The sequence below is a fragment of the Empidonax traillii genome, unplaced genomic scaffold (genome assembly GCF_003031625.1).
Source record: "Empidonax traillii isolate 1590-97213 ecotype Southwest subspecies unplaced genomic scaffold, ASM303162v1 scaffold398:size1781980, whole genome shotgun sequence".
In the NCBI taxonomy this organism is placed as follows: domain Eukaryota; kingdom Metazoa; phylum Chordata; class Aves; order Passeriformes; family Tyrannidae; genus Empidonax; species Empidonax traillii.
Window position 1 is genome coordinate 948253 of NW_020955591.1, and position 20479 is coordinate 968731.

The window sequence follows — 20479 nt, forward strand, 5'->3', positions numbered from 1 at the left end:
CAAAGTGCTGCTGCAAGGGTTGCCTTGCCCCTTTTTTCAGCTGGATTTTAAGAAGAATCTGTGAAGTTCAACGAAATTCACTTAGTAATAATTCTAAGAGTTGATTTCCCGTGTTCCTTATACAGCATTATAACATTCACAGCCTTCTCAAGAGGGTTTTTTGGCAGTAAATTTTTTATGTAATGTTTGCCCTCACTGTTCTGTCTCAGTCTCGCAGCTATGACCCATTGAAAAGCCAGTCTCCTGGCAAATGTGATATTAAATACTGCTAAGTATCTGAAGGCAGCATTTTGATGACTACAGTTGAAATTACCTGAAGGAGATTAATAAGTAGTTTTCTTATGATCTTGGAGATGTTTTTGAATTTGGATGGAATTGTAACATGTATGACACATTTCTTTCAAGTTGCAGAAAGCTGCAAATGGAAAAAGAAAAAATAAGGAAGGAAAGGAAAAGATACAGGAAGAAATCACATCTGTCAAGGAGCATGATTAAATGCTGACTTGAAATAATGTGATTCACTGTTAGGACAATCTTGTTATGAAAGCTCTAAGTCTTGGATCAATAAAATGAATCTTGGACAGATATTAATCTGGCTCTGACCTTAGAATTACGTTCAGCTACAGAACCAAGGTTATTGATGCCCATCCTAATCAGACATTTTCAGACATCAGAATCTGAAAACTTAAATATTTGCTTCAGACTAAGGTAACTTTTTTTTCCTTTGGCCATTTTCTTCCTAATGTTCATGTACTTAAAGCTGTGAATAATGTGTTCCATTTGACTGCCTTTCTACTGGAAGCCAGGAATCCAGGGTGAATGGGCTACTGACTGTTAGATTATTATTTTTTTTTCTCCCTCCCTACCCAGCAGAGTGGGAGTAATTTTGCTAAAATAGAGAGTTGTGAGAGTTAACTACATGAGACTGGGAAGTCCCCCAAACAGTTACATGGTTCATATTTTATTTCTAGAGTATGAAATCATTGCAAAAACCTAAATGGCAAGTTGGTCAATTTTTCTTCTGTGAGCAAGTGTAAGGCTCTCTAGGATACAGTTTTAATCTCTTCCAGAGGTAGGACTTGGAAGCTGTTGATGCCCAAGGTGCAGTGATTTTGTTCAGCTGTATCACTGACTTTATACAGGTGTTGTGTGAGGTTCTTCTTGTTGCCTAACAACTGCTATTCCTTGTTCCATTGCCCAGGGGGTATTTGCAGTACCCCTGTACAGAGGAACAGACTTCAGTGCAGGTATCAGTTGACCAAGGTGCCAATACCAGTCTTGATTAGCTGAGATGGACTTGAAGGCTTGCACAGGTAGGGGAGGATGGTGCTCATTCCTAGACTTGCATTAGGTGCCCCAGGCTGCTTTCAGTCGTGATTAGGAAGCGTTGCTCTCATCATGAATCATCCACAATGGAGCAGGTTTCTCAGAGTGCACAGGCTGGAATAGTGCTGAGTGTTTTCCAGAAGAAAATCTTAAAAGGCACTGGGACAGGAAGCGTGCAAATAGCCTGCTGCCAGCTTCAGCAGAGGTGAGGGTGCCTGCTCCTGTGCTTTTAACCTCCATGCCTGGTAACAATCCTGAGATCTTTCTGGTTTTATTTAAAGTACATCACCATTCTTCTAAGAGGGGGCAGTTCTCATCGCCTTTTTCAGTAAACAGTGTCAGATCCTAGGATTTGACAGTCACAGATGCAGATCCCATGTAAAAGCTCTTTTCTGAGAATCACATCTTCCACAAAACAGCAAATGGACTTAGCGGTGAGCTAATGAAATGCTGAGTCCCAGGCGCGATTGAATTTTATGAGTAAGCGCTTTTCTTGTCCTTAGCAAAATCCAGCAGCAACCTCCAGCCTCGCAGGAATAAAGAAAATGTCTCCTAGTTCTTATGCCCATTGATTCTACTCTTTCAGTGAAGAGAGATCTAGAGCAAAGGAGTACTTTTGTTCCTGTCGATGTGCCTTATCTCCCTGAGACAACTGTACTGTAGCAGTAGCTGCATGGAAATAAAAGGTGGGGCATCCCTGTCAGTAGAAACCTGGTTAATTCTGGGTTGAATTAGTTTATTTATACTCCATTTAAGTTCAGACAGATTCTCAGTGCCATCTGGTTCCCAGAGAACAGCTAGAACAAGCACAGTGAAGTCTGTGCTTAGTTGTAATTTATCAGACTTTCATGTCTTGCTCTGTGTTACCACACAATTTCGTATGACGGGGAACTTGAGGCACACCAAAGTTGCTGGACAACAAAAACAAAAGCTAGTGATATAAAACCTCAATCAGAGTAAAGAGCAATGCATAGTCTGAACATAGCCACCTATTGATTCTTTGCTGCTTAAGGGATAGTGAGGATTCAGAAGAAGAACCTGGGAATACCCATCTCCTCTGCTGTCTGGTGGAGTCTGTGGTTCTCTCAGTATTCAGGATGATCCAGGTTGGGTTCTGTTTACTCCAGAGTGAATCTTTGGTCTTAGGCATTGGGTCCTGCTGCAGCTTTTGTCCCGAAGACAGAACCTTGGATGTCATAGGTTTGCTTTAGTTCTGCATTTATTGGAGATATGGAGGGATGTATCTCTGTGTATCTGTAGAATGGTGTTCCAGATAGATAGAAATGCTACCTCAGTTTTGAGAGTTATCTGTTGACATCACTTGTTTTGTAGTGGCAAAACAGGACAAGGGAGTGTTACCCTTTAGGATATAACTGCATGGCCTCTAGGATTTGGTCTTTCAGCTTCCAATTACAGATTTACACCAGTCTGTGAGTGCTTTGTGCTAGGCATGCACGTTATCCAGGGATCTCCCAGATGAACTAGTATTCTATTTAATTTCTCCTTGAAGAGGTATTGGTAATATTCTTTTTTAGCTTGTAATGGATCTCTGGACTCTGGAGAGTAACTTTTTAATCTGCTGACTTTAGAAGTTGGAATACATCATCTCATTTAGGAGTTTTCAAACAGGAGGCCATACACCTGATTAAACTGGTTTATAATATATGCTGTAAAACATTAGTGCAACTCTAGCACTGTTGCGTATATGTGCTTATCATGCATATCCTGTAGTTAAATTTGCCTTGGAAATGCTCACCTCTGTAGCCAGGTAGGATTTTTCCCTACTGACAAATCTAGTTTCTGTCTGAGTAGCTCCATGCATACCAAGGATCTGCTGCTCTTTAGACCTCATCCTCAAAGGTTTAATGCACTGAGCAATTTTCTTTTATGTGAGGCTTGTCTGCTCTCTTTTTTATTTCTGGCTCGATTTCCTCTGACTAAAAATACTGAAAAAGTATACATCAAAATTAGAATCCAGCCCCAAATCACAGCTACATCTGAGGCCTGTAATATTGTTGAGTATCTGCAACTTTCTAATTACAGACTCTGAACCTCATAAATACGGAGGTTAAAAAACAAAGTTGAACCTGGTGTATGATCTTGCATATTAAATGTGTGGGGTTTAATCTCTGGATGATGAAAGATTTAGTTGTCTGTTCAGAAGTGATATGGGGCTAAACATGGGTGACACAACTGAGAGAGCATTTTAAATTGCTTTTCTGTTCCTTTTGATTCTTCTGACACTTTAGTGCTCGATCTTCATTTGTTTATATTGAAGTTCCTCAGTTTTGTTAGCACTTACTTTGTCAGAGCTATATTTGAATTCTGTTTGCAGTGTCAGACACACAATTACGTTGAAGCTCAGTGGTGTAAAATGTATTTTATAATCTCGGTATCAGCATCTTGAGTCACTGTTCCTAGAAAATGCTCTCCTAGGATCTGGTTGATATTTCTGTAACTGTGGAGAATAATATCTTATGTTTGCCTTTTATTAAAGGATAGACTTGCAGTTCAAGAACTGTGTGACCGAGAATATGCTATTTTTAATGCAAAATTGGTTGTATTTAATACTGAGAAAGCTGCTACTAGGAAAATAAAACATATCTTGTCTCTGTGATGGAATGCCTCTCCTGGAAGGAGCAGCCTTCTGGGATCCTGGGGACTCACAGGAGCCTTTGTAACGCTGGGTGTTGTCATTGGTTTGTCACGTGCTGTAGTTGCAAAGCCAAGGGCAGGTATAGTTCATAGCAAAATTGAAAAACACAAGTATTGCATAATATAAAGAGAGAAACCTTTATATAGAGAGATCTTGGATGTCTTTGATAAATAACAGAGCTGCTTTTTAAAGTAGTGTTTTGTGACTGCTTAAGTTGTTGCTTGGTATAAATACTGTTCTCAAATGGATCTGGTTATGTGCACACATTGTGATAAACTGTCTTAATTCTGTTTGCTCTCTTTGCAGGCTGCGGACTTGAGTAAACCAATAGACAAAAGGATATACAAAGGAACACAGCCCACATGCCACGACTTCAATCACTTAACAGCCACAGCAGAAAGTGTGTCTCTTCTAGTGGGCTTCTCTGCAGGCCAGGTCCAGCTTATAGACCCTATTAAAAAAGAAACTAGCAAATTATTTAACGAGGAAGTAAGTAGAAATCTTAACATTGTTGCATGCACTGTGTCTGTGATACTGAAGTTCCTAGGTTTTCAAAGTTCTGTAGCTGGCTCCATTTGCTGGTGTAGCTTCTCGTTCAGTCGCAGCCTTTGTTTTTCAGCTGTTCCATTGGCTTGGAATACCTACCCAAAAATGCTATTTATGAAGGCATCTCGTGGGGTTTAAGATTAAATAAGGACTTTCTGGTTTGGGTAGTACTGTAACCAGCTGATGTAAGTTTACTGATGGAAATAAGGCCTACAAATCTAAATGTTGCTGCGTGTGCTCTGCAGTCAGTTGTTTCTGAGGCTTCTGGTTGCCAGTGAAGAAGAGAAAAACACCAAACATTTAAACCGCTACTTAACTAATGCATTATGGTCAAAGTGTTAAAAATTGGTATTTTTATCTTATTTATGATTACGATGTTACAGTGGAAACTGCCTGTGTTGAGTATTCCTAAAGGCTTGTTTGGAGAAGAGTAGGATATCAAGCTGAGTGCTGCAGTGAAAAAGCTGAGGGGTTACGAGGTCTTGGCCATGTGGTGTTCCTGAAGGAAACTCTCCATCTGCTTTTTCTGCTACCATGCAATAAGGAAAGATGGAGGGAGTACTATGTGGCACACTAATGCCAAGTTACAGGACCGCTGGCTCTGCTTATCTCATAGTATTGGCATTCTTAGATGAGTAAGTGTCCCGATGCCAACAAGGAAAGAAATCTCGTAACTGGGTCAACTTTTGACAGCATTTTCTGCAGGGGATAAGCTACAGGAATTTGTGTGGTCTGGGGGAGGTGATTTTCTTTTAAGGGATTGGTCTTCTGCTCCTTTTGTGTTTTAATCCAGCACTGTGGAGAGGTTTGAAGGTCTCTTGTTTGTTTTGTTTGTGGGATTTTTGTTTCTCTTTTCTATTTAGAAATTTCAGATCTGGATTAGAACTTTACAGATGAAGTTAAACATTGCTCAGCTTTCAAGCTGAGCAAATATACCTTTCCCATCTCAGAGAGATGTGTTGCCTTGCTCCTTCTTTGTGCAAAGTACATTGAAATATTGTTCTCAATGGGGATGTTTTATAATTAGAACTAATTCCTCCTCAGCTTTCTAAAAGTAGCTACATGTAGATCAGAAGAGGGGTGTTTTTCTTCTTAGCTGGCCTTGTCCCAGCTGCTCTCTCTCTCTCTCTCTCTGCTTGTGTTGAGTTGAAAACAGTGCTGGAGAATTAAAGTTGCATGGAGTACTCTGATGGTTACAAACCTCTGTATAAGTAGCTGAAATGTTAATCTTAGCATTGTCCTAACACCCCTCCCCCCAAAAATACAGCCTGATTTATTCTTGTGTGATAATAGTGTAAGTATTACAAATGGGAGCGGAAATGCTTTGAGCAGCTAGTTTCATATCACAGAATAGCTCCCAGACTCTTGTAGCTGAACTGTAGTTGCCTTTTGTCTGGGCTATAGCCAGGTTACTTCGCTGTGGTGGGAATATGTCCCTTGGCAGGTGGAAATTTAAATGAGGTGATCTATTTTCTACCATGCTAATGTAAGGATCTGCTCAGTGTTACCAAAAAACTGTGCACACAGGCTGCAGTTAAATGACAAGTTCTTGTTTCCTATACTGACCTTATCTGCAGTTATAACTAACTCTGATGAAACTTTTCTATATTTTTAATCTGTCAGTTACAGTATTGATGTTTGCTCTGGATGTGTTTGTACGTTCTGGCTTGTATCTAAAACCATTTCAGAGAAACATTAGTGAGCACTGATGTTTGAGCCAGTTCATTTGCTTCAAGATGAAGGTGCCTGTGGGGTTTTGAATATATTTAGAGTTTAGGTAGTGTTTGAGAATAAACATTTCTTCATAAGGTGGTCTGAATAAGTGTTTATGTTGTTCAACAGGTCTAGCCCTAGTGCTAGAGGTAATAGAATTCACCACCTGTTCTGTTAATAATTTGGTGATTCAGGTAGCCCAGAGCTCTGTTTGGACTATCACCTGTGATAGCATTTATGTGTGATATGTGAAATAACTCAACTTGTTTTGACACAGAAGGTTATGTTAAACATAGACTGCATCAAGGCTATTGCATTTTAACTTGTTACTCTTACTCTTTTTTTATTTTAAATTTTGTTGATGTAGAATACAGTAGGGACTTGAAAGGCTGAGGTGAGTGATGCTGTGCAGCTTGTGGCTGCCTGCCTAAATCGGTCTGTATCAACAGTGCTACTCCTTCCAGCTGTGTCAAAATTAAACTTCTGAAAGTTGTAACTTCAGAGTTTTTATCTTCCTGCTGAATTTAAAGCTCTGCTGGTTGAGAAGGGGATGAGTTGTAGTCGCTGCACATCAGCATAAAGTCTCTCTGCATCTTGTCTCCTTGAGCTGGTCTCTTCTCACTGCAAATTGCAGCTGTCTGTCTTTCACAGCCTCCTTGCAGTAAAGATCAGGTTTGCAGGTCTCCTGGGCAGTATTTAGGATCATGTAGCCCAGCATGGTTAGGGATGTCAAATGCTGGTGTAAAAGTTGAGCAGCTGCTCTCACAAGTAGAGGTTGTATGTCAGACTGAGCTGCTTTAGTAGAGGGGAGCAAGAAACTTTGCCTTTGTTCCATATTAGCAATGAGAAAACTATTGCCTTTAGTAAGCCAGAGAGCTGATGTTCCCTGTCCGTGCTCTCCTGGTGTGTACAGGTGTGTACCTAATTTCTGATACCATCATTATTGAGATCTGAATGATATGTCAGTGAACACGTGAAAAACTGTTTAAAATGTCACAACAGAATCGCAGAATATGTTACTTTAAAGCTGCCACACTTGAAGGAAATTTGCCAGATTTAGTTTCATCTCTCAGCCCTCAAGTACAACACGGCAAACTTAACCAGTGAGGCATTACAGGAGAAAGGCTCTCTGGTTTTACACTGAGGCTTGACAGCAGAAAAAGTATAATCTAAAATGGCCAGGTGCTGCTTTCAAGTGACAGTTACAGGCCCAGAACAGGTAACAGTCCACGTAGGATCCATTAGTTTGGGATTTTTCTATATGATAAACAACATAGCAAGTTTTTTTGGGGATTTTTTTTCTTCTTTGTTTGTAAGGGGTTTGTTAACTTGTTCTGGTATCCCTTAGGCTCTTTGTATAGCTCAGCTCTTCTTTCAGCTTATAACCAGTATGCCAAGTACAAATCTTGAATGTGCTTGTAAAGAATTACTTTACAGTTGCAGCTGAGTGGTGCCATGGCCAAATTGGTAAGTTTTAGAAGTCCACCAGAACTGGAGGAGCAAACTCAAGGAGTCAAACTTTACCTCTCAGTTCTTAGAGCATTGAAGACATCACCACCAGGAGCGTTTGTTTAATATATGTTTGTTCTTTTGCAATGATGAACTCTATAAAAATGTTTTGCTTTAAAAGAAACTGCTTAATCAGGTGGCAACAGTATTGGCAGGTCCTTGGCTATTGAAAGAAAAGCAATTGGAGGGTGGGGAAGAGTATGTGGTGCCTTCTGAGTTCACCAAACCATGTGCATTTACCTACTGACTTTCCTTCCAGAGGATAACGAGGTCACTGTGTGTGTAGCCTTTGCTCCCTGAATCAGTAAAAGCTGCTGGAGGCTCCTAAAGCCTCCCTTTATTTCAGAAGTTGGATTTTTTTGTTGTGATTTCAGGTAAAAACAGAGCCTGAATTTACTGTTGTTGATTTGTAACCTGTTTGCTCTATAACACAGATGAGTAACTGCCTTTTTCCCCTCTAGCTCGTTTGGTGCTTTCTTGTTTCCTTTTCACGCTCTTCAGCCTACACAGCGAAAAGTAAACCTAAGAGCACTACCCTCAGATTCTTAGCAACAGATTGGCTTGATTGAAGTATGGTCTATGTGGAATGTGACTGGACCATAATAACAACCTTTGAAAGTACTTTGTCTGAAAGTGATTTCTTCTTTATTGCCTGATAAGTTTTTGCAAATACAGTAACATAGTTCCTGTCTAGAAAGTTGAGTTCACTTAAAGTATTGTTCGTCATCCCCCAGAGAGCTCAGATTTACAGTTAATCATGAAAACTTTAATTTTCAGACTTTCTGATGTGTATCTTCTTTGTTTTTCACAGAGACTAATAGACAAGTCCAGAGTAACCTGTGTAAAATGGGTACCAGGTTCGGAAAGCCTTTTCCTAGTAGCTCATTCCAGTGGCAATATGTACTTGTATAACGTGGAGCACACTTGTGGTACCACAGCCCCGCACTACCAGCTACTTAAACAAGGAGAGAGTTTTGCAGTGCACACTTGCAAGAGTAAATCCACAAGAAACCCTCTGCTTAAATGGACAGTAGGTGAGGGTGCCCTGAATGAATTTGCCTTTTCCCCCGATGGGAAGTTCTTGGCGTGCGTGAGCCAGGATGGTTTTCTTCGCGTGTTTAACTTTGATTCGGTGGAATTGCATGGTACAATGAAAAGCTACTTTGGAGGACTGCTGTGTGTGTGTTGGAGTCCCGATGGGAAGTACATAGTGACAGGCGGAGAGGATGACTTGGTGACGGTTTGGTCTTTCGTGGACTGTCGAGTCATAGCGAGGGGCCACGGACACAAATCGTGGGTCAGTGTCGTTGCGTTCGATCCGTATACCACTAGTGTAGAAGAGAGTGACCCGATGGAATTTAGCGGAAGTGATGAGGATTTCCAAGACCTCCATTTTGGCAGAGATCGAGCCAATAGCACGCAATCTAGACTATCCAAAAGGAACTCTACAGACAGTCGCCCAGTAAGTGTTACATATAGATTTGGTTCAGTAGGCCAGGACACACAGCTCTGTTTGTGGGATCTTACAGAAGATATCCTCTTCCCCCACCAACCTCTCTCAAGAGCAAGGACACATACAAATGTCATGAATGCCACAAGTCCACCTGCAGGAAGTGGTGGAACTAACCCGGGAAGTAATGGAAACAGTATCACAACACCTGGAAACTCTGTACCCCCTCCTCTTCCACGATCAAACAGCCTTCCACACTCTGCAGTCTCAAATGCTGGCAGTAAAAGCAGTGTCATGGATGGTGCCATTGCTTCTGGCGTTAGTAAATTTGCAACCTTATCGCTACACGATCGGAAGGAAAGACACCATGAAAAAGATCACAAGAGAAACCATAGCATGGGACATATATCTAGCAAGAGCAGTGACAAACTGAACCTAGTTACTAAAACCAAAACGGACCCAGCTAAAACTTTGGGAACACCTCTCTGTCCCCGAATGGAAGATGTTCCCTTGTTAGAGCCTCTTATCTGTAAAAAGATAGCACATGAAAGACTGACTGTGTTAATTTTTCTTGAAGACTGTATAGTCACTGCTTGTCAGGAGGGATTTATTTGCACATGGGCAAGGCCTGGTAAAGTGGTAAGTTTTAATCCTTAATGCTGCATCAAAGAACTAGAACTCTGAATAGATAGTTTTCTTGAAATATAAATGAATGTTGAATATAAAATTTCTTTATGCTTAATGTAAAAAAAATATCCTCAGAGCCATACTTTTGGATACTGCATGCCATATTTCTGAATGATTTGAAGTGTCTTGGATACAATTATTAAGTATAGTTGCCTTCCAGCAGAAGAAATAAATACTGTGCATCTAAACTATTGATCAGTGTTCTTATACTTAAGCATAACCACAACATGGTGAAAGCTGTTTATGTAAAAATTGAAGTAAAACCTGTCAAACACTAAAATAATTATAATCCTTCTAATGTTTTGTACAAAATACAGCACTCCCAATGAGAGTAGCTTATGAAAAGCTGCTGCTTTTTAAGTCTAATGAAAAATGTGAGCCTCTGAAAAAATTAAAGCCAAAGTGTTTTATTCCTCCATACTTTTCTGTGGTGGCCTGCCATTACTGTGAAACCACTTCTTATTCAAACATCAGGCATTTTATGCACAGATCTGTGAGCCCTGTACTGACTGTAGCTTATGCTCTTGAAATTGTGAATCAGTATTATCAAGAAACTCCAATTTTAGCCAGGTATTGATTTATGTATTTAAGTTAGGTAAAATCCTGCGAGCTTTCTCTGAGTAGTTTCAGTGTTCTGTTCCTGTCAGGTTTTAGGCAATTCGATCATTGACAAGCTCCTGCTTTTGATGGCACCTGTTCCATCAACTGAACCTACATTAAAACCTATTACTAGTTCTAACTCTTGTTGTTAATGCACTTGAACACTTACAAAACTTTATTTTTTCTTCTGTCCAATGTATAGCAAGCTAAATTTTTAATGACGCTAAATGTGGTGATTCTTTTGTTAAAAAGTACTTTGTGCTACAGTAGCTCTGTCTGCCAGCAACAGTTCAAAGGAACACAGCTATGAAAACATTACCAGAGTTGGTCTAGCAAAAAAGGACCATTATTTTTGTGAAAATTTCTGAAAGGGGATGTAGATTATCACCTGAAGTAAAAGAGATTATCTGGTAATACCTGAATACTGCCATGTTGGGCAACCTAAATGAAAATCTGTTGTTCGTTAGGTTTTAACCACTTGGTTCATAAATCTGACTTTTGAAGTGGAGGTACTGTATATATTTAGATACCACATCTTCATTGCTAGAAACTTCCAAGTAAAACTCAATAATTTTTCTTTAAACATGTTTATATAATGTAGGTTTCTTTGAGATGTTATCAAATTTGTCACAACATAGGCATATACATAGAGAGCTGTGTCTGCTCTGCATCTTAATGAATATTTAAAGGTTGAAACTAAAACTAAAAATTGTAAACCCTTCTCTGGGGAGAAGGGAGGAAGGTATTACCTAAAAGTATTTTTTTGTCTGAGAACTAGAGATCCAGCATTAATGAAGAAAAAAAAAAAAAAAAAAAGAGCACTCCCTCAAAATACTAAACTGTTTAAAATCTTTGTCCGAAATGAAAATACTAAAGCAGTTATACTTTTGTGGCTCAGTGCACTTCACATCTTATGAATTAAATTTAGATGTTTACAGCAGTGCCTCAGATTGCTATTGTGAGCTATATTTTCTTTTGGTTCTAAGACTCCTTTGCATACTACTAAACACTACATTGTTACATTTATTTTCAGTGGCTGAGGTGGGTTTGTTAGACTGAGTATAACTTAAATATTTTTGTGTATTGACTTTGATTTGGAATATGACATTTCAAATATTTCAGAGATAAAGTATGCAGTACCAAAAATCAGGATTTATGTATTGGCCAATATGGAAAACTTTAATTACAGGTAAGTAATTTTCATGCTGAAGTTATCACTTTCAAAATTAATATATTGCACACTGATGTAAATGCCATATTGTTTAGGATGTATTTACTTAGAAATTTTCAAATTAATTTGTTTTTCTGATTTCACTTGCATTTCTAGTGAGCTCACTGCTGGTAAAAACTAAATTTTGATGGCATGTTTACAGGGCTTTGATAGGAAAATACTTGTGCCAGAAGGACGTTATAAGCATCCTTTTTGTTTATAGGAAAGCACTTAATTTTATTTAATGAGAATTGTCAAAGTATAAAACACTCATGGTGGTGTCTTTCTTACTGGGTTATATACCATCATTTCTGTTTCTCCAGCTGCTTTATCCTAGGCTGTCCCATTACTCTGGGGTTTAAAGTTGCTATTTCTAGTCTTCCTTTGAAATATGGGTCCCCAAATGATCTTAAAACTCCGTCACTTTTTCATCTGCCAGCTCTATAGAGGGAAAGCCTCTGAGTCTTGCTGCTGTTTCCATCATTGCCTTCAAAAGGCCTTCAATAAATTGATGCCACTGCCAGCCTAAAGAAAGAATTGGATGGAAAAGTGAAGGAGGCTTGCTGTGTCTAATGTAATTCCCACTGAGCCTACCTTTCCCTCTCCATTCCAGTATCCATCAAAAGACATGCTGGATAATTGGACAGTGTATGACAAGTTCTGTTTATTTTTCTGGTTGGGCTGGTGCTGCCCTGAGTGGAAAATAAATCCAGAAGTGTCTCTTCAGCCGTGATCCTTATGCTAGTCGATAGGCTGTGCAGTGCTGACAGTGTCCTGGCAGTTTGTTTGTAAAATTTCCAAATTATTGCTTCTGTGTGTCCCAAATCATACCTTGAGCTTCCTCACGGGAGGTGCCGTTCTGGCACTGCACTTCCAGAACTGCCGTGTGAAATCCCAGTCAGTGAGGTAAAGTAAATGGCAAAATTCAATTAGAAGCAAGTTGGGTGAGGCTCATGGTTCATTAGCTTCAATTTTTGGATCTCATTTTTTGTTAGCCTGTTTCTGTGGAGTAAGGTTCAGGTGGTGAGAAGAACAGGTTGCCTTAACAGGAGTATGAACTTTTCTTCTCAGCGTGGTGACAATGAGCTGTCATCTCTCACCCCTGCCTTTCCCAGGCCCTGGTAGGAAACCTAAATGGGATTACAGAACTCTTGGATAAATCTGAAACGTAGCAAAAGTATTTTAAAGGAACCAAGGTAAACTTTATGTGCTCTCTTTGTAGCTACTTCAAACTGAATTACAGAATCAATTACAGAAGCAATTAAAAAAACCCTAACAAAACTCCCCAAAAAACCAAAGTAGCTGGATATGCAAAACAGCTTTTCTCTGAACTTAGTGGTCCGAGGCACAACCTGTGTGATTTGTGTTTGACTTTAGAACTGAGTATTCACCATCTTTGCAGCGACTCCATTTTACGTGAATGAAAGTTGCTGATGAGTTTCCTGTGTGAGAAAGCTCGAGGTAAGATTGGCCAGAAGCACCCCCAGGTGAAATGGCAGTGTATAACCTGGCAAGAGAAACATGCTACCACTTTGTAAAACAAATGCACATGGAATTTATTTATTTGACTTATTGTACAGGAAAACTTAAGACTTAAATTATAACATCCTTGAATTTTCTAGTTAACTACAATTGTAGTACAGTATCATGTTTTAGTATGACTTCTGTTTTAGTGAAAGTACTTAAACATTCATGTACTATATTTGAGTGAGACGAGCAGCTATACATACTAATTCTTCCTCAATGGAAAGGAGCATTTCATCATTACAATTGAAGTTCAATTGCTGGTATTTAAGTACTATCAAATAGATTTCTTTCAACGTGATACGGTATCTGTATAAACTTCAGGGATGATTATAGTAAAACTGAAACACAGCTCTACGACTTCAGGTTACCATGCGAAAATTTGAAGCTTTCTGTGATGTGCATAATAGCAAAGTTGCACACGGCCTACCCCCATTATCAGGGTGAATTAAAGCCTAGTACACTGGTGTGATATTTATAGCAAGGTGTGTGTGGGTGTGAGTGTGAGTGTGTGTGTGTGAGTGAGGAGGTGTGAGTAGTGACTCCAGTAAAGCCAGGAGAGATCATAACCCTGTAAAGGCTTTATGATTAGGATGTCTGGACTAGGAAATAACATGACTTTTACTAAACACTTTCTAGAAAACCCATGTTCTGAATTATCACCTCTTAAAATTTGAGTATGTACTTGGAATGACTGTATATGTCTGCCCCTTTAACAACATAAAGCTACTAAATTAATATTTAAAATGCTGGCCTGCTTATGTTACAATAATAAAATTTGTGTCAGTTAATTTACTGTCAATTTACATGTAAAGATTAAAATATTTTTTCTGCATTTTATGATTCTGTATACTGGAGTTTGTTAAAGATTGACATGTTAGGTGATACTGTACAAAATTGTATTGACTACCTTTAGTGAAAATCAGAAGTAAAATTCATATGTATTTCCTTTTTACACTTCCATCTAATTTCTTGACAACTTGAATAAATTTCATAGAGCCTTTCTAACATGAACTATTGTTAATTTAACTGTTGCAATAATTAAGCTTTAAGAGGTATTGTTGGTATATTTATAATTTTAAGAAGATCATGTTTGTTTCATACTGCTTATTTTTAGCTGTTCTATTGTCACTGTTACAGCTGAAGAACTTTACTAAATACTTGACATTACAAAATAACTTGCTGGGGTTGTCCTCTGTATACTGATGTTAAATAAAAATGTGTGATTGAACTGTAAATGTAGATAACTTTCAATAGTCCTTTCCACATTTGAGTTTTAATTTATCTTGCAGTCCTTAGGTGGTCTTATGCCATCACACTGTGCTGAGCAAACGGCCACAATGGAACTGTTAACTTGCCATATTTTAAAGTCAGAAGTTGTTGGCATCTGTAACTGCTCTGAGTCAATGTTTCACTTCATCTCAAGACGATGCAGATGTTTTGATGTTTAAATCTTGCTGATAAGGTCACGTCTTATGATAGCTGTTTTTTAGGACTAGAGTAACATGTAACAGAACACTCACCAAACCGCTTTTCGAACTTGTTTAAACTCAGATCCAGTAGAACACAGACACGAGTGCGTTCAGATTCTCTCTGCCTGTCAGGCAGGAGCTGGGGCAGAGTGTTGTCATTCCTTCTAGGACTCTACAGGAGCTCTTTCCTCTAAGGACTCTGGTGCAGGGGTTTGTTCTTGATTCTGGCTTTAGATCTTGGTGTTTACCTAATGAATGCTGAATTTACAGCCCCGAGGATGTGGCTCATACAGGTGATTCAAGTGAACCAGAAGTAAACCAGTGTAAAACTTTGGCTGCAGAATTTCTTGGGAGTCAATTTTAGCGAAGACTTAATATATTCCCCTTCCATCTGAGGGACTGAGGATTGTGTCACCCTTGCAGCAGTGGTTCTGTGTTAACTGGTGAAAGAGCCACACAAATGATATTTACTAAAGTGTTTCAAAGGAATTTTTAGGATTTTCAGTGCAAAAGTGAGTTACTTTGGGCCCAAGCTGACAGGGAGGAGTGTTTGTCTCTGCAAAAATACTCTCTAGACTAAAGGTGAGGGAATCGTCTTTCTGAGGTGAATTTGAGAACTCTGTGGTACTTCAGAAGCTATTGATTGACCACTGTGATGATCTATACATAGAACATAAATGTATATTTAAGAAGAGATGCCCATATAGGAACAAAATGAAATCTGCTTGAAAGCTTCTGGGAACATCCATCAAATGATGCAAGAACTGCTTGATCAAACCAGTTTCTCTCAAGTCAGTGTGAGCCTGAAACAAAACCAACTTCCATAGGGTTTGTGGTCAGAGAAGATACTTGGCAAAAAGATGTCTTGGAACATGAAGGCGTCATCTTACTTGTCTTTAATAGTGTTGCACAAACTTCTCAAGGAAATAACTTGTATGATCATGTTATTTTCTGGGGTTTTAAGCTGGATTTTAGGTAGGTGCTGGTCAACCTTATCAAATTAATTCAGCTCTTTTCTTCTGCTAAGACCATGTTCACTTTACAGCTAACCCAGATGGGGTTGCCCTGAAGCTTTCCCTGGTTTATCTCAATTTTGTTATTTTCTAATCTGAAAATTTCACACCTTACCAGCTTTTGTAGTTTGAGGAAAACAGAGAAACTCTGAGCCCACAATACCTATGTGAAGGTTAAGGCTCTGTTGTTCCAGGCAGGTCAGATCTCTGCTGGCAAAAGCCATTTTAGCCTTTCCCAACACACAAGTAGTTGCATCTTAACTTTTTTTTGCCTCTTGGATGTGCCCATCTTCCATTCAGTAATCATACACTGTTCTTGAAGTCATCTTGCCTAATACCACTGCACAGGTTTTCAGTTAGTCTGCTGGTTTTCTACCAGCCTTGACTTTGCTTTTTGTTGACAATGAATAAAATGGTGACACAGGTCTGTTAGGAAAAAACCTCCTTTATGTGCACACAAAAGAAGTTGCAAGTGAAACCTTCAAGCCACTACAGTCTTTTATAAGGTCTGGTGTCAAATGGTTTAAGCACTTATACCTTTCTGTAACGCTGTTAGAACAAAGAAAAAAAGGCAAATGGAAGACAAACGATACATTTAAAATCCCATTGTACAAACTGTGTAAAGCTTTGCTGTACCCCCTAAATCCCATACAATTTGTTGCATGTTATGGGAATGTTCATCATGTGCTTTCCTGAGCATTCTCAGTTAAGCAATTTTATCTCCATTAGAGATTAATATCTGATTTGGTGAGTAGATGCTGTTCAGAGACTTTTATCGAAATGAATCAGCATTTATTTAACAAGAAATTGTTGGAGAATTTGTTCGTGCAAACCTTAAAACCAGTTCAGCTGATTTGACTACAGAAGTTTAAACAAATGTGAGAAATCTCATTCTGTTTTTGGCATATTATTGCTGAAATACTGTAATGGATGTGGGCTCTTTTGTCGAGCAAAGGTCTCAGTCGAGATTACTTTGCTAATTACTCCACAAATATCACGGTTCTGGACAAGAATAAACTACCCATGGAATATTTTTCAAATAATAAATTCCCATTATTACATATACTGGGAATAATAGAAGTAGTTTAACAAGTCAGTGCCATTTTTGTATGGGCATTTGTTAATTCAGCCATATTTTAATTGGTTTAATTGCATTAGTGAAGTGTTCTACGAGACTTTTTTTTTTACACTGGATTGTTTGTTGCGTTGAACCCTTCATTTTTTTCTACCTTTCAAAACAGAAAGTAGAAAGAGGAGCACAGTTTGTCATCCAGCACATTCCTGAGAGCCAGGGGAGCTGTTTCCCTGAAGGAGTTGCTCCTGTCCAGGGTGAAGGGAGCGTGTGCTGAGAGCCCTGTGAAGGAGCACGGAAATGTGCACTTTCCATATCTCACTCACGTGTCCAAACTTGCCGTTTATGATTGCACCTTTGGCTCCAATTAAATCTGTTCTAATTTAGACGAAGAAAATATTAACTCAGGAGTTACTGTTGACTTTTTTCCTACTTAGAAGTATCGTAGTATATTCCTCTTTTTTGTTTTTAATGCAGCAATTACATGCTGATCTCTCATAGAATTAGTTTCTGTTGTGAAACCTTATGTTTTGTGTCTTTAGAAAAAAAACCCAGGCTTTTGTCTGGAGTGTATGTGGCATTTTAAAAAAAATACCCACCCCTGCAACCTCCTGAAGGGGGAGGAGAGTTTGTCATTGCTGCAGGTCCTCAGATCACAGCTCTGAACCTGAGGTGCAAATGACCCTCCCGATCCTGTTTGTTGGGGATTTTCATTCCTACCCACACAAGCCTATTTTTACCAGACATGCAAAGTCTTGTGTGTTTGAGGGAGTCAGAGAATGTGTAGACAAACACGGATAGCCCCAGCAGATACTGCTGAAACAGCCTGTGTTCAGTACTCAGTGCTAATTGATTGAGGACAAGTGACACTATCCTCTGAAAGCTGCATCTGTCAGCTGCAGTGTCCATTAAGATGGCAGATGGGATAGCACCCACTTGGGGGACCTCCGAGGTTGAGATGAACAGTGTTTTATCAAATTCCTGCACTGTATTTCATAACTCCTCCATTTCCCACCCCCTGCTAGATCCACGTGCTGACAGACTACTACTACTACTCCTAAAACACTACATTTGTTTCCAAAACGTTTTTGAACCGTCTCTTAATTTGTCAGTGCTGCTTTCTCAGTGGGCTCTGTTTGTCCCAGAGCCTGAAGCTGCTGCACCACCCGGCAGAGCTGTGGCTGCCATGGCTCTGCTCTTCCACGGTCCTGTCACAGCTGTTCAGTGGGGCAGCTCGGATGTCACCCCACTACGTTGCTGCAGCTTCTGTTCCATCTTTTCCCACCTGCTTGACCAGACTGGGTGGTTCCATCACAGCAGGCACTGTGCTCTAATGGCTTTACTCTTTCCTTACAGGCAGGAGCTTTTTGTATTTTTTCATAACCTTACCCACTGTGTTATTCCAGAGAACACAATTACAGCTGTTCTAGTCCCACACCCTTTGTATTACAGACCAGACTCTTATAGGGGAGCTTTTGTATCAAAAGAGTAACTTTATTTGAGCCCTCACTTGCTTTTCTAATGTTTTTAAAGTTTCCTGTTACACCTGACATAATCTCTTTCATAGCCTTGCTTGGAAGGCTCTGGTATAATGGCAGAATTCTGTACAATCTTTTTCAGGATGCATGAAGAGCTCTCACCATTTTGGTGAAACTTCTGTGCCTAAAAACCAAATTCATAGTCTTGCTTTTCTTGTATCTAAGATGTCTTCTGAAACGAAGTACTTGGAAATGCTCATAGACTTTCTGGTCTCTCCAGTGTGAGTGAAGTTCTGAATGGCCCTTGTAGCCTGGTTCCAAGTTTTAAGGCAGGACTTGCAAAGGTTTTTTTTCATCTGCAGGAGCAGGAGGATATTGATCTTGAGATCATTTCCACATCCGTGTTCCTCTGGCTTGCCTGCTCAGAGTTGCAGAATTAATTCAGAGCAAGGACTGAAATATTGGGAGTTCCTAGGACTCACTGAAAGCCCTCTGCACTGCACTGCTGCTCTTTAAAGCAGGGAGCATTCGTGGCCTGGGAGATGAAACAAGACTGACTCCTTGTTCCTACATTTGGAACTTGAATTCCAGGCTGGCTGGTAGTTACAGAGAATAAGGCACTGCACTGAATGTCAGTATGTGCTACCAGTTTCTAGAGGAATTCCAGGAAAACAAATGACTCTTCCTTTTGTTTCCCAACAACTGGTTGTGTTACAGTGTAAACCCAGTACTAAGATAGTGGTTATTTCTCCCTCTCTCTAGTGTGGTTATGAGCCTGTTGAAAAAGACTTGATGTCATGCCATCCCTAGTGCTTCCTGTGTGCTTACAAAGCACGTATTTGCATATAAATAGTCTGGATTGCTGATTTGTTAAAGACTGAAAATAATACCCTGGATGTCTTTTTCCAGGGTACTTGAAAGTTGCTTAGTGTATGTAATCTTCTGGCAAGAAAGACCTTCCAGTTGCTGCTGGATTTAATGGACTTGTGAAGAATGCTTCAGTAATGAACTAGAGAGTTCTGATTCATCCTCATCACTTTCCAACAAAAATTCCTTGGTAAAAAATTTCAGAAGTGCTTCAGTGGCTTGTTTGCTCTAAAGTTCTGCCTTCTTTCACCATCTAGTCCTTAACTAATAACTAGGAAACTTCTTGTTCTCATGAAATATGCAGTATCTTTGCACAACCTGAATGTCAAGTGCAAAGAACAACCCACTTCAGTCTACCTCAACAGTGTGAGAATCACAAAACCCCTGCATAAACGAGTACAGATAAAAATAAGTGTTCACGTTCCTTCAGGTGAGATCCATGGAGGGCACCAAATGAAGTGCCACATCCTTTATTATTATAAATACATCTTATAATAAATATAGAATGTGTTACACAGACCCAGAGTCTGCTATAACTCCTGCAAACTATCCAGGTTCATAACGTGTTTGAACTGGTACATCAGGTGGTTTTTTAAAAGGAAGGGCTTTGGTTTTAGTAGAAACTTGATGACTTGAATCCACCCAGTCTGGCCCTCTTTCCACATCTTCCATCAGTCATGGCCTCTCATTTCTTGGATCCAAGCATGAAAGAGCTCCTGTAGATTCTGAAGATGGGACATAATTCTAACTTGTATGCTAATTGCTGCCTGAGCTTGTCTAGTTTGATGGATCTGAGTCCTGGGATCCTAATTTTGAGGTAAGGACCTAAGCTGGGAGCTGCTTAGGGGAGTTGCTGAAAGTGCATTTATCATGCCTACATGGTGAGGAGTTGCATGGGGATAGTCTCTGGTGTGCTTCCAGCTGCCAGAGTGCTCCTCAGCCTGCTGGCACTCGTTAGAACTAAATAATGACCTTGAAAGAATGTTAAATTGTATTTTGATATTAAGCTTTTCCTAAAAAAGACTGATGAACAGTTACTTCTACATGATTGATTAAAAAGGGGCTACTGTGCACAAATCTGAAATGCAGGCTGTCCATTGGTATCCACAGGTGTATCCATAGGTACAGTTGCCTTAACCCAGAGCAGTAGCCCCTGTGCAGTGAGGGGTCCGTACAGTCACAGGGCTGTCTGAAATGGAACAGGTCTCTGTTGAGTTGAATGGCAGGGTGGATAAAGGAGCTGGTTAAAAGCTTTCTTGAATGTGAGCTTAAATTGTCATGGGAAGCTTTTACTGAGCTTTTGTCAGTGTTTCATTCTCATTTAAAATCACCAAAACAAATATTTGGTTATATTAT

General features: G+C 39.6%; 1 protein-coding gene across 6 annotated transcripts in view; it reads left to right on the forward strand.

The window, feature by feature from the left end:
• The window catches only part of WDR20 (WD repeat domain 20), a 44902-nt gene that overhangs the window by 23069 nt on the left and 1354 nt on the right, over positions 1–20479 (forward strand). For 2 of the 6 annotated variants that reach the window (XM_027893602.1, XM_027893600.1), the window contains exons 2-3: positions 4289–4471; positions 8562–9839. In XM_027893602.1, the coding sequence (XP_027749403.1) occupies positions 4289–4471; positions 8562–9839 (1461 nt within the window). Of the gene's footprint in view, positions 1–4288; positions 4472–8561; positions 9840–11609; positions 11677–13099; positions 13159–19165; positions 19941–20479 lie in introns of all 6 variants that reach the window. The other 4 variants (XR_003572344.1, XR_003572343.1, XM_027893603.1 and 1 more) reach the window with 4 other exon arrangements.